A 14,368-nucleotide genomic window follows, 5' to 3' on the forward strand; every position below is an offset into this window, starting at 1 on the left:
AAGAATGCAGAACAACTCTGGTTCGAGACATTTTATTTCTTCCTTTCCCTATACTGTGGTATTAACGATGTAAACCTCTTTATTCAAAGGGAGTAGTCTTGAAGGTATTCAGCCTGATAAGTCCACTATTTTGTTCAATGCTGAAAATTAAAAGACATGTATCACTCTGTGTTGATGACTGTACTCATAATTTCCATAATAATTTGGATAGTACCACATTAGCATCTTGCCAAAGTAGAAATACTGGCAGTGAATGTTCCAGATGGCAGTAGGGTGTTCAAATCCAGTCCATCCTCCAACACAACAATAAAATGAAGGCATTTTTTCTTCAGATACGGATATTGGTTGTATATGTGTCAATCTGTTTCCCTTTATTTTCACCAGACTTAGCATTCAGCTGCTTTAATCATGACATTAACTGAGCCCAATTACCTCTCTTGGTGAGCCAGTGCTTATGCCTCAGTCAGTCACTTGAGGATACTGAATCATAATCAGCCAATGAACAATCAGTCAAACTGTCAAGTTTGTCAAGCCTTTAATTCACACTCCTAGTTGTCAAAATATATTATTCTCTCAATGTGAGAATGGATGTTTGAGCCCAGTTCCAGTGCAACGTTTTTTGGTATGGGTATTCATATGGCTATTGAATGTCAGTAATCATTTTTATATGAACAGTGTCCAGGCACCAAATCTTTAATGTGAGTAATCAGGATGAAATGTGTGTGTGTGTGTGTGTGTGTGTGTCTGTGCGTGCGTGCATGCATGTGCTTGTGCGTGTGTGTGCGTGTGTGTGTTTGATTTAATCTATAATAATACGTTTGCATATGACTAAAATAATAAAAATATGTAAAGCAGGCACTGCCTGCCTAAGCAAGATTTATTATGTTCATTGCCAACTTGTATGTTGTGGACATTTTTAGATCAATACTAAAAGTTCCTTGTATTTTGGATGATGAGCTGTTATTGTCAGAATTCCCTCTACATTCAATACAATTTCAGTTTTCACCTACAAATGACAAGAATTGCCCCGGATGACAATACTATGTTTGTGTCTAACAAGCCTAAATTAAATAATTTCAAAGCAGAAATTCATAGACTTAAATCACCATGAATTAATTAAGATTTTAGATCTTAGATAGATCTTTAGTTATATATTATAACACTTTGTCCCCTTGCACTATTGTTTATTGTTTACTGTTTGCACTATGTTTATGTTATTGCACTATGTTTATTTTATTTTTTTCTTTTATTTTATGAACATAATGTATTAAAACATCTAAATGAAACATGTTCTGACGTAAGATGTGTTTGAGCAGAACTCTCCCGGGTTTGGATCGCAGTCATATTCCCTCTCCGTCAGCCTATAAAATCGCATATCTCTTCGAATACAAAACGGACCTACAGGCCCGCGATTAGCCTGCTCGCGAGAGTAGGCAATAAAACCCAATCAACGACAAGTGCGCGTTGTATGCGAGGAGAAAAACAATTTAAATTCCCATAGCTGATAGGTTGAGATTACTTCACGTGACAAGGGTGAAGTTTACTGCGGGAATGTTTGATCTATCTTGGTGGTCCAGAGTGCTGAAACTACTACTACTAGCTTGTAACTAAAACTTATAATTAAATGTATTCATTATTAAAGTTAATTTAAACATGTCATCGGTTAATATAATTTTTAAACATCAATTTCTATTTTTTTTGTTTTTTTTTGTTTTTTTGGCCTGATGCAATACATTGTGGAGAAAGTGAAGTATAAAGTAGCTAGTTAACGTTGACTAACTCACTTAAACGAATGTCTTGCAAAAGTAACACATTTAAAGCAATCAGGCAATCCAAAGGGAACATTTCAGAGCACGTTTCCTATGGAATGGCCTATTTGTCTTGGTACCCTGGGGCAAATCAGATAGCTTGCTTGCTAGTTTGCTGCAGCCATACCAGACCACCCACTAGCAGCGTTGTTGAGATGGGGGAACTCGCCAGCTAGGAGGGAGAACTGAGAGGGAGACGGACTAAGAGAGTCGGACGCCATTGTTGCCAGGAACTGCCTGTCTTGATTTAAATCAGCCGATTAAGTAGGGAGTTTGGAGTACAGGAACAAAATAAATGTATATTTTAATAGCACCGAGCCACTAAGGAATTTTAGCCTGCTTGTTTGAATCTTGTTCGGGAGGAGATGCAAGTTTGCAACAGCGCGTACGAGGTGAGTGAACTGGTGAAGGAGGAAAGAGGATGGTTATCGTGCGGACAAAGAAGGGAAAGTTTTTGCTAGTGATCCACTTTCTCGTCGTGAACTAATACATGTGGGGACTTAAATCAGGCTGAATACGTTTACAAGTACATAAAGTTGCATACATAACCATAACTTTTCCCGAGCGAAATTTAACACTGACCGTTGCATAACTGGAGTGTAGCTATTTATTGTGTGTAAACCCGCACGTTAACATTGCATGTTTGTTCACATAAGACTCAAGTCAGATTAATGTAATTTTCACAGAAAAATGTTCTGCAATCTGAGAATTAAAACACGAACTGACTGCATGTTTTTATTGTATTTTATGGAATTCACTTTACTATTTTACATGACATTTTAGCATAGGCTATCGTAAACTAAATAATGGAAAGTACACGAAACGTGTTTATATTGGTTGTAAACATTCAAATATCGAGGGTATGAGATTTTCATATACCGTAACTGTAATACTCCAGTGCATAGCCACTTTTTTAAATGGGAAGGTTCTCTCTGTTTCGTTTATTTGTATCGGTTTCAAAGGAATCGGTTGGCTAGACTTCAGGAAATCCCCGGGCCATTAAAGGAATGAGGCCCAGCAATATTTTGGGAGAACTATGGGGTAAAACATAGAATCGACTTCCAAATATAGCAGCTGCCAATTTGTGAAGTCCTTAGGGCAAGAATGCCCTGACGCCAAACTACATAGGAATTCCATTAACAATGTGTACACACATAGGCTAGTTTCACTTCTAAATGAATAAAATCACGTTAAAACTTGTGAACACCTTAATGACTCCACAACATAAGCTATGAGTTTTGTGGTCAAATAATTTTTAAATAATTGCTATTGAACCGTTGGCTGTTAAAATTTTAAAATGCATATCAAACCTGTGGACAGCTGTATGCCTCTACGTATGTATATGGGAAATTCACAGGCTTTACTAGTCAAGCTGCATTTTATTCAGTAGCAGTTGGGTTACACCTGTAACTGATGTGATACACGCTTGTATAAATTCCTGATTTTGTGAACTGAGAGCATTGACTTTTTTCCTCCACCCTTTATCCTCTGGGGTTCATTGGAGGGATCATAATCTCAGAAATTATTTAAATGACACTAGTGTGAAACCAATTGCATTTGCAAGGATTAATTAGAAAAAATCGTACTATAGTTAAAATAATGTCTATTACATTGATACTTCATTTACTTATGAACAAATGTTACAAAGACTGATTTAAATCATCAGCAGTCTGTATACAGGAAGTGGTTTTCCATAATTTGCCCTTTAACCTCAAAGCAGGCAATGTTAGGTTGTGACTGAGGAAGACTTCACTAACAGATCTGATGACACTGATGAACAATCCTAAAATAAAGAAACTTGGCATTTTTCTTTCTTTTGAAATCTTAAATCTTGGGAGGACTAAAGAAACCTGGCTATGAAACATGACTGCATTGTATTCCATTGGAGAATTTCAGGCAAACTCAGTAATGGAAGATATTAGGTCAGCAAGTATGGCTCTCAGTATTAGCCATTACCCAAAGGTCTGCTAACATACCTTCAGTTTTCCCCTACGTTTCTCTGCATATTGCAAGCAGGTGTGCTAATGGAACACCCTGGTCAGTGTGTAGGTAGGAATAGTGATATCTGGATAAGGCAGTTGCGATACCATCTTACCTGTAGAAAATAGGGAGGAGTTCCACCAATAACAGAGTGCATTGTCACAACCAACAATACCCATGTTGTTCAGTCAGTCAGTTTCTGTCTACTTCCTGGTAATTTCTACAGGTATCCTGGAGGTATAGCCAGAAGTATAGCCAGAAAATGTAATCACCATTTGCTGTTTTCTATTGGCTGTTATCAACATGCTCCATGATTGATGGTTAGGAAACAGGGCTTGCAACTCAGGTTGGACGTGGGGCTGTATCTTTGAACAAGGCAACTCGCTTGGATTACTTCATTAAAATGGCCGGTTGTATAAATGGATTTTATGTAAACATTGTAAGTTGTTAAGTTGCTTTTGGATAAAGGCATTTGCTAAATGTGTAAAAATCTAAAAGGGAGCTCCTAAAGTGATATCACAGCTTTCTTATTACTGTTTTATCAGTGACATGAGAGTGAGTGTTCGTGCCCTCCATCCCTGCCAGATGCCCAGTATGAGCCCCCGGTTCCGGCGTTCCGGTTACCCACAATGAACGGCAGCAGGAATGGGACGTCAGTGGGGAACGTCACAGCGGGTGTCGCCGATGGCGACGGAGCGGCTGCCGCCGCGGTGGTGGAGTCGGTCTTCATCGTGGCCATCGCCCTCCTCGTCTGCTTGGGCAACCTGCTCATCGTGGTGACCCTGTACAAGAAGCCCTACCTGCTGACGCCCAGCAACAAGTTCGTCTTCAGCCTGACGCTGTCCAACCTCCTGCTCTCGGTGCTGGTCCTGCCCTTTGTGGCCGCCAGCTCGGTCCGGCGCGAGTGGATGTTCGGGGTCGTGTGGTGCAACTTCACCGCCTTGCTCTACCTGCTCATCAGCTCGGCCAGCATGCTCACCCTGGGGGCCATTGCCATAGACAGGTACGGCGCAGGTCTTAGCATTCCTCTTCAGCCTGCGTCTCCCCACCCCCAAAGCACCCCTATCCAATGTCATAAGTTCAGGTTTTTCTGCTGCTGTGTGATGTTTTTCTATATTCACATATGATCGTCGTTAAGGATTTTTGATGATGTCTTGGTTCTAGATCATTATAGTTACATTATAGTTAACTACCACGTAGGGCTGTAGTGATTATGCACATAAAACTACTGGTTTGGAAATGTGGATAGTCAGGTCTGGCGCTGTTTTTCCTTGAGTTGTCAATGGAAATTGTTTTTAACCACTGATGCACGATGGGGTGTTTTTGTGCTTATTTAATAACATTTCTTTTAGTTTTTCTTCATTTAAATGAAATAACCTTTTACATTCTGGATGTGTATCCTAGCCTTCTACAGAATGAGTCACAACAACCTCCTTACTACCAGTAGGCTATATTGCTTACCTGGTTCTTGCCATTTGTCTCGTATGGGGTAGGCTATTTGAAACATTTTTTGGAGCTCACTGAGAGCTTGTCACAATCTAATGACCACAAAACATTTTTTACCTTATGTGAATCGCATTTTCCACAGATATTGATGCAAAACAGCCTGTCTTCATTGCATGATACATTGACGAAAAGAGTTCACACCCATATTCGGTTTTTCTGCATTGGTCCTTCTCCTGAACTTTTATCAAATAAAATATAATATAAATATTTTAAAAAATATTTTTTTTCCCCAATAAGCTTTGCAGCAGATTCTGGCCTAGAACCCCACCAGAGCAAGCCAAGGGCAACAGTTGCAGGGAAAATCTCCCTTGGTGGAACAATTGAAAGAAACCTTGGGAGGAGCCAGACTCAAAATGTATTTTCCTTCTTGTATTATTCTTGTGCAGCATCTTTGTTCTTCTCAGCGGCAGCTGAACTGTTCATTATTTTTAAAATGGCCTCATCCACCTGGGATCAAACTCATGATTCATATTCATTATTTGCAACTAATAACATAGAAGGTTGTGCACCTGTGGTAGTGAATGTAAGCTGTTGTTTGCCAAACACTTTACAGACTGAGAACGCAGTCTGCTTAAAAAAGCTAGATTTTCCCCACATTTGTGAGCAAACTGTAGTCTTCCCTTTGGAAGTGCTGGTTTGCTTCTTAACTGCCAGAATGATTGGCAGCCGTTGGTTAATTCTGTGGCTGTGGGAGAGCTCTATTAGACCACATGTCTAGGTGAGGTGAACACCATTGCTGTACATATGTCTATGTTTGGGCAAGTTGTCTGTGGCAGTTGGTTCCCAAACCTTCTGAGCTGGCAACCGACTTCATTAACAAATTATGCATTTTCTCAGACCCACCCTAATGCACATTCAAATGTTGTGTTAAAACTTGAATTAAACACATAGTAATAAACAAATATGCAGTATTTATAGTGTTAGGAAACTGCATGTAAACCCGCTGCATGTTAGCCACTGTTGAAAAGCCTGATGTCAGTTGTGTGTTTGGGCAGGTACTACGCCGTGCTGTACCCCATGGTCTACCCCATGAAGATCACGGGGAACCGGGCGGCGGTGGCCATCGTCTACGTGTGGCTGCACTCCCTGGTGGGCTGCCTGCCTCCGCTCTTCGGCTGGTCCGCCTTCGAGTTCGACCGCTTCAAGTGGACGTGCACGGCCGCCTGGCACCGCGAGGCCAGCTACACGGCCTTCTGGGTGGCCTGGTGCAGCCTGCTGCCCTTCGCCGCCATGCTGGTCTGCTACGGCGTCATCTTCCGGGTGGCGCGGGTCAAGGCCCGCAAGGTCCACTGCGGCACGGTGGTGGCCCAGGAGGAGCCGGGCGGGGCCCAGAAGAACGGGCGGAAGAACTCCAACACCTCCACCTCCTCCAACAGCAGCAGGAAGAGCCTGGTGTACTCGGGCAGCCAGTGCAAGGCCTTCGTCACCATCCTGGTGGTCCTGGGGACGTTCCTGGTGACGTGGGGCCCCTACGTGGCCGTGATCAGCTCCGAGGCCCTGTGGGGGAAGGGCAGCGTCTCGCCCCGCCTGGAGACCCTGGTGACCTGGCTGTCGTTCACCAGCGCCATCTGTCACCCGCTCATATACGGGCTGTGGAACAAGACGGTGCGGAAGGAGCTCCTCGGCATGTGCTTCGGGGACCGCTACTACCGGGAGTCCTTCGTAACCCGGCACAGGACGTCCCGACTGTTCAGCATATCCAACCGCATCACGGGTGAGAGGGTCGGGCCAGTGCATGTCTGTATCGTGGTCAGGGGGTCTACAGCAGGGTTGGGGTCAATTTTATTTTCAGTTTACTGAATTCATTCAATTAATTAATATATAAATTCCAGTAATATTCTATATGGGATTTTTCAATTGATGAATGTGTTAAATTCCTGAATTGACTGAGTTGAACCTGAACGGACCCCGATCATGATCTGTTTAGCAGTACCTGCACTGCAGTCAGTGTGTTTATTACAGCCGCTGTCTCTGCATGGCAGTGTTTACATGTAGTATGTTTACAGCTGCACCAGGGTATCTGCGTGTGCTGCACATTGGCTTATTAAAGCCAATGTGTCTGCACCATTTGAAGCAGTGATGTCCTCCTGCTATTCTCCTCAAGCTCTCGGTGTTATTCTCAGCCTTGAGCGAAGTCATTTTCTCTTCTACCAACTTTTTTCACATCACAGAGACGGGTGTGATTTTGACTCTTCTCCCATCTGCTCAGGCATAATGGCTGGGTAATTGCAGAGCCTGAAGGGAACAGTCTCAGACAGACAACGCTAGCAGGGAAGACCGTAATTTAAACGGCACAGAATAAATGCTTGTTTTTCTGTAAAAATAAAGAGGTCAACCTGTGGGAATATAAGTTTAGGGAACCGTCCGGAGTTTCTTAAATAACGTTTGTGGTCTGTAGCGAGACTTCCGACAAGGCGGTTTTTTTTTGCTTGCTTTTACCAGCAAGGGTCCTCTCAGCCAGCTGCTGAATCGAAGCCATTTGGGAATCCTTGCCCTCAGAAGTCTGCACTTCCAGGGGGAACCACATCAAAGGAATGTGGATGAATGGCATTTTTGTGTCGGCCGTATAAAAGCCTAGCCTATGCGAAGCTTGGAAAGCAAAAATGTTCCTCGGTCCCAAAAAAAAGCGAGCAAACAAAAGCCCCCAGTGACAAGCATGTAGCATTCCTGAGAGCAGAAGGCAGCCGTCGCCCTGTCTTCACATTCATTTTCTTGTTCCTGCATTAAATTTAAAAAAATGAAATTTAAAAATAAGTGATTGGTTTGTCTGGGTGAAGCCAAACCAATTTGCTGTGTCGACATTCAAAACGCCACATGTTGACCTACTTTTCCCTCATCCCGTCATTCAGTCCAGTCTTTTAAGTCCGGCCATTGTGCTGAAAGGATTTGGGCAGTTTCGCCATTTGTTCTGAGCTCCATTGAAATAGTTTCTTTTTTTTGCTGAATGAGTCCTCTGCAGATGCTGACGATGTCGAACAGAGACGCGTTTGAAAAACACATTAGGTCATCATTTGGCGATAACATGTGCTGTGGGCTACGTTGCAGTGGGGGTGGGAAGCAATGTGATTTAAACTATATAGCCTATTTTATTATTTTTTTATGGGAAAAGTTACTTTTTTACCATTATGAGTGACTGACTGTGTTGTTTAGGGTTGGACTATTTCACTATGAAATATTTCATTTTTTGTACAGTAGGCCTTTATGTCCATTTCAATTTTCAGTTCTTATGGAAAAAAGATCCAGTTTTTATGGAAACCGTGCGACCCTGTAGCTGCGGTATACAATTTGCAGCAGTTGAGGAGTCAAATTAAAAAGGTTTAATATAGTTATATGGATATATTTTCCTATATTTAGTTAGCTATATAAATAGTTTTTGTTATAACTAGCTAGCTATAGGCCTATGCATAGGCTAGATGTTGTCATAACTAGCTAGCTGTATGGGTAGATTTTTGCTATCACAAGCCTGCCATTTGGATAGATTTTGATATAGATAGCTTACTATGTGGCTAGATTTAGATATAGCTAGCTTACTGTATGGATATATTTTGATCAGGAAAATAGATGGAACTAAAAAGAAAGGAGCCTGTTGTTGCAGTATGTAATTTCGAATGGAATGTGTAGCCCACACCTGGGTATAGCCTGTGCCAGGGAATACCCAAGTCAAGTACAAATCTTTTCTGTTTGCCACAGTGCGAATGTCATAGGAAAATGTTGCCACTGAGTGTTGCCATAAAACTGTCATGCAGACATATGTGCAGTGGCTACATTTTGTTAAAGAAAAGACCCATTGCACTTATGTAAGGAAAAAATGGCTGTGCAGTCAGTTATGGACAGCTAATGGAACCATTAATGGTATGATAGTGTCAAAATCTGGATACCACCCAGCTTTAGTGTTGTCTGACTGACTGTTATTCTGCAGACTGGGGTGTAGCTGTCTGGCTGATGGACTGTGTTATGTTATCAGGCATGTTATCAGGGACTGATCGTGTTGTCTTGCAGGTCTGGTTATAGCTGTTTCTGGCCGAGTGTGTTATGTTTTGTATCTGACTGTGTGTTGCGTTATATGGCTGAATGTGTTTGTTGTGTTTGTTACCTGACGTTGTGTTATACTGCAGATCTGAGTATAGCTCTTAGTGTGAGTGAGTGTGTCCTGTTGTGTGGCTGACTCATGACATCCTGTAGCTCTGGAAATGTCACCACACCTGATGGAAAATGCTGCCATATGTCTGACTGACTGATTGTGTTGTTTTGCAGGTCTGGGTATTGCTGCTTTTTTCTGAGTGTGTTGTGCTATGTGGCTGACTGTGTAATTAGTTATGTGGCCGATTCTGTGCGTTATGCGGTTGACCGTATGTTGTGTTATGTGGCTGAATGTGTATTGTGTTACCTGGTTTACTGTGCCTGTATTGTAATGTAACTGAGTGTTTTCTGTCACGTGGCTGACTGTCATGTCATCCTGTAGATCTGGGTATGTCTCCACACCTGACGGCGATGCTGGCTGGTGGAGGCCAGCTCTTAGGCCACAGCAGCAGCACTGGAGACACCGGCTTCAGCTTCTCACAGGACTCTGGTGGGTTCATGCACTGACTGACTGACTGACTAACTGCTCACAGGACTTTGGTGGGTTCTTGCACTGATTAACTGACTGACTTCCTGCATTCCTTCCTTCATTCTTTCCTTTCTGCCTTCTTAGATTAATTTTTTTTTTTGGTGATGGATTAGAAAATTCTGGAAAAAGTGAAATGAAAAATAATGTTAAAGGAGATTAATTCCAAAATGAGCTTTTGTTTCTTTCTTTTCAAGCCGCTCTGTTGCCGAACAGCCTTTGTAGACTTTAACTGCATGTTGCGTCTCCATCTTTGGAGCCTAGCTGCGACAAAGTAGTCTCAGCTTCTCTTCAGTTTCTCATCCAAGCTTCTAAAATCTCCCAGGCGTCTTGGTGAATTGAGGAGAATACGCAAAAACATCACCTGTTTAGAAAACGTGTTTGTACCTTGCGCAACATCGTACCACTAACATACCTGTAGCATTGCAACATCGTAAGCAACATCCTTCCTTGCCTAATCTATCTAGAAAGGTCATGTCATGTGTAAACACTCAACACAAGATCTTTCCATATAGGAGAATTGTATGTGACCAGGGAAAACCATCACCTAACCTGGCTGATTGAGCCTAGCAATGTTTTTGGTTCCATGTGTGAAAAGGGCTTATGCTTTCACAATCAGGTCACTTGTCACTAATATTGTGATTTCTAAAGCATTAAACTATACTCGTCCAACTACTTGGAATTCAAAGGTAATAATAAAAAAGAAGAAGGTCCGTCATAAAATGCCTTTTAAAGATTTGTTTGAAGTTTGTGTGTGCAGAATTGAGCTATTAAACCAAGTCCCCACTGGTCAGTGACCTCTGACCTCTGTACCTGAGCCCTCAGAGGTTAGAGGAGCCTTTTCGCAGATAGACAGGGGCAGCTGCATTCTGCTCGTCATCTTTATAAGCATCCGTGAGACGCACGTCTCAACTTGCCTGAAGTGATTTGTCAAGAGCCCGGTGCCTCTGTGTATAGTCTACATACTACTGAAAGGGTAGGAGAGGAGAGGGAGAGGCATACTTGTGTTTTTTCAAGTTGTGTTACTGCAGCCCTGGAGAGCTTTTATTTATGCAGGTATTTGTGTCCACTGAGTTGCCCTGGTTAGGTAAGCTGATTAGCTGCATACCTCGGTGCTGGTTCACTTGCAGATTACAGCACAATAAAATGTTTATTTGGGGGCATTAAGAACCTAACTGCAATAATAAAACTTTAATTGCGTTGTATAGTTGAACAATTTGCACAAAAATGCTTATGTATTTTTTGGCTGGTGATAATGAAAACGACAAGAGTGTGGCAAATGTAATGCCATGCTTGGCACAACGAAGCTTCTAAGATCTTGACCAAACACGCCCGATGACGTCTGCCACTTCCAGGTCTTGTGTTACGAAAAAGTAGGCTGTATGTACATCAACCATGCTCGTGGCTACGTCTCATTATCTTTATGATTACAAAATGGATTATCTGTAGGCCACGCATGCGGTACTTTGTACTCTGTGAATCTCACTCTGTAATTTGACATGTCAATACCATGTTCCTATCTTTTAAACTTTATCTTGAAAGGCGCATCCGTTTTGTGTTTCCCTAGCCTCTAGCTCTTGCAGTTCACTTCAAGGTCTCTGCCTATCATGACTTCAGATGCTGGTGAAACTATTTATGTGAATTATATTAACATGCCAATTTGGAAGACTGGTTTTGCTAGACAAAAAATTAATTTGAAAATTGATTAGCAAAGTTTCAAAGGAGTTGCTATAGTGGGTTAAATTTCTACTTCTACAACAAACACGAGCAACAGCATACGGAGTGATTGAACTAAGAATTCTTTTTTGAGCGCAGCGCAAAATCCAGGAAAAATGATTAGCCCTCCTTTCTCAACCCCCACCTCAGTCCTTGCTTTGTAAACGTGTGTCGCTGTGTATGTGTATTGATAGAAAAGAGCTCGATGTAGGCTGACAACAGGAAAAACCCCTAAGCCCGGAAGCAGTCACCCGCACCAGTGGCAGCCAGCCTGGATTCTTTGTGCACAGGTCATGTTTTGGCAGGGTGCGATTAGTAGGGCGTGTTACAAGGAACGTGCGCAGGGGCCTCATTGTTGATACGTAAATGTCAGAGGGAGAACAACATGGGCTCTCTGTCCCCTTGCCTCTAATCTTCCTTGCCTTTTGGCCGAGGCACTGTAACCTTCCGCCAAAGACTGAAAACGCAACCACTAGCGCTGCTTCCTGGTTGAACTAACACTGACTGCGCATCTGTGCTGGGGAAACTAGCTATAACTGCATTCTTCATCTAACACCCTATCCTCAAACCCATCTAATACTTAAAGTACTACTTCCTCAACCCCCCCACTGCATCAACCTTAGTGCCTAACTTTTTTTTGTTTATATATTGTTATATTGTTTATGTACTGTTCTACTATCAGTAGCTACACTTATCGCTTACCATCAGCTCTTCTTGTTGTGTAACATTTATGTATTCACTTCTACTGACTGACTGTGTGTGTAATGTTTGAGTTCTCCAGTGCAACACTCCGTGAGGGCAGGGTCCTGAGGGCTTTGTCGATGTTTTTTTTGCAGGAACAGATGTCATGCTTCTGGAGAATTTTTCCTCTGACAACTCCCACACCCCCCACTACAGCCTCTTGTCCGGCAAGAGGAGGAGCTCAGTCACCTTTGAGGACCAGGTGGAGCAGCATTCCAAAGGTACCCGCTAACTGTGCAGGGTCAGACCTTTGTGGGAAACACAAGCGTTAAGAGAGCTTATACTTGCTGTCTGATGAATTTTAGGCAGATTACTAAGCAGAATGCTGAGTTTTTTTCCCCTCAGTAGTGTAATAACATTGTGCAGCGACATTATCTTTCGAGTAGCTGTATATACATTGAGCTCCCTAATGTTTGGAACAAAGATGTTTTTTTTCTTGATTAGGTTCTGTAATCCTCTATTTTAGATTTGTAATAAATTCATGTGTGGTTGAAGTGCACATTCTGAACTTTTATTAAAGGATACTTTTATACATTTTGGTTTCACCATGTTGAAATGACAGCCATTTTTATACATGGTACTCCATTTCAAAGCATCATTATGGAGCTTACTGTATGAACAGATTTTATAGCATTTATTCACAATTTTGAAGTGTCAGTTTTTATATTGGGTCTGAGCTGGTTTCCTTCTCGATTCACGAAACATGCAAGCTCTTGACTCTGTAAGCTCCAGAAGCGTGACTTAAGACACCTTGCCTTGGTCAATCACAGCTAACAAAACTTTGAATTGGTATTTATGATCCATATCTGAATGTTTTTTTTTTTTTTTTTTTAGATAATTGTAGTGCCTCTACAATCCAAGTGAAGGCGGAGATCCACAAGTCTCTGGACAGCTACGCATCTTGCTTGGCCAAGGCCATTGAGAGCGATGTCAAAGTTCAGCTCTTTGGGGAGGAGGTCCTGTCCGGGGCCTTATTTTCAGCAAAGACCACTTTGGGAATCACGGGGGCCTCCTTCAGGGGACCCCGATACCTGGACGGCCAGAGACTGAGACTGGAGAGCATCGATGAAGGAATAGTCAACGATGACAAGGACGAGGAAGAGGACGAAGAAATTGAAGAAATTTGTGCCTAGTCTTTGTGTGTCCGTGTGCGTGTGCATGTGTGATAAGTCGTTTCTTTGGACTTATTCTTCCATCAGAGTTTCTTTGGAAGCTTGAGTCAAGTCTGTAATGCAGAACAATATGCAGTGAGGGTTAGTACCCTCAAGTATTTCAGGTGAGAAAGGTGAGCTTTGGCTGAACTGTAACAGCCAGGATCATGAACTCTACACAGAACTAATGTGTGGATTGTGCGATTGCTCATAATCCAGATCAAGGTATTCCAAATGGCATTCCACTGTGTTACATGGAATGCTGTGTGCCATCGTCTTGTAGCCTGTGTTTGTGAGGCAAAGCACGATGTGAATGTCATGGTTTTGAAACATAGGACCAAGCATACATGTTTATCCATGTTACTGATTGGGAGGGATGTTTTCCCTGTTTGTGCATTGTTATGATTGCACTCCAGTCTGTAGGATCTAGTTTTACATTTTTATTTTTATGGTAACCTTGAGGAAAAAAAATGCATACTGAGTACTCTACTCCTTCCAGAAAGTTGGCTGACTATTTCCAAGAGGATCAGCTGGATTTGAACCCACCGCCTGATCGTTAACTGTGACGGCCAAAGTGATTGCGAAATGGCAAATCCGGGGTGCAAAATACAATACTTGAGTTTTATTTGCTATCATAAGAGCATGGTACTGCATTGTATATTGTGAAAAGACAGACATTGCATGTCTACAGTAATGTAGGTAGTGAAACTGTATTCAAATTTTGTTACTGCTGTTCAGGACAAAGTTTTTGATGTAAGGATTTTCACTGAAACGTTTTGTATTAAAACATTTTAGGTACCGATGACCTGTGCAGAAGTGCCTTATGCAGTGTTTCTCTCACACACACACCCCTGTTGTAC

The 14,368-nt window shown here is 42.2% G+C and overlaps 1 protein-coding gene across 2 annotated transcripts; it reads left to right on the top strand.

The window, feature by feature from the left end:
* The first annotated feature begins 1,785 nt into the window (after positions 1-1,785).
* gpr161 (G protein-coupled receptor 161) lies at positions 1,786-14,321 on the top strand. Of its 2 annotated transcripts, none has more exons than XM_035410147.1 (6): positions 1,786-2,200; positions 4,334-4,791; positions 6,290-7,008; positions 9,757-9,864; positions 12,453-12,578; positions 13,192-14,321. In XM_035410147.1, the coding sequence occupies exons 2-6, from the start codon at positions 4,418-4,420 to the stop codon at positions 13,488-13,490; spliced, it is 1,626 nt and encodes a 541-aa protein (XP_035266038.1). In that variant the 5' UTR covers positions 1,786-2,200; positions 4,334-4,417; the 3' UTR covers positions 13,491-14,321. The 2 variants fall into 2 exon arrangements, with proteins under 2 accessions (XP_035266038.1, XP_035266037.1); XM_035410146.1 differs by having other exon boundaries at positions 4,374-4,791.
* Positions 14,322-14,368: the final 47 nt, after the last annotated feature.

This window comes from Anguilla anguilla, chromosome 3 (assembly GCF_013347855.1).
Source record: "Anguilla anguilla isolate fAngAng1 chromosome 3, fAngAng1.pri, whole genome shotgun sequence".
NCBI classification, from domain to species: Eukaryota; Metazoa; Chordata; class Actinopteri; order Anguilliformes; family Anguillidae; genus Anguilla; species Anguilla anguilla.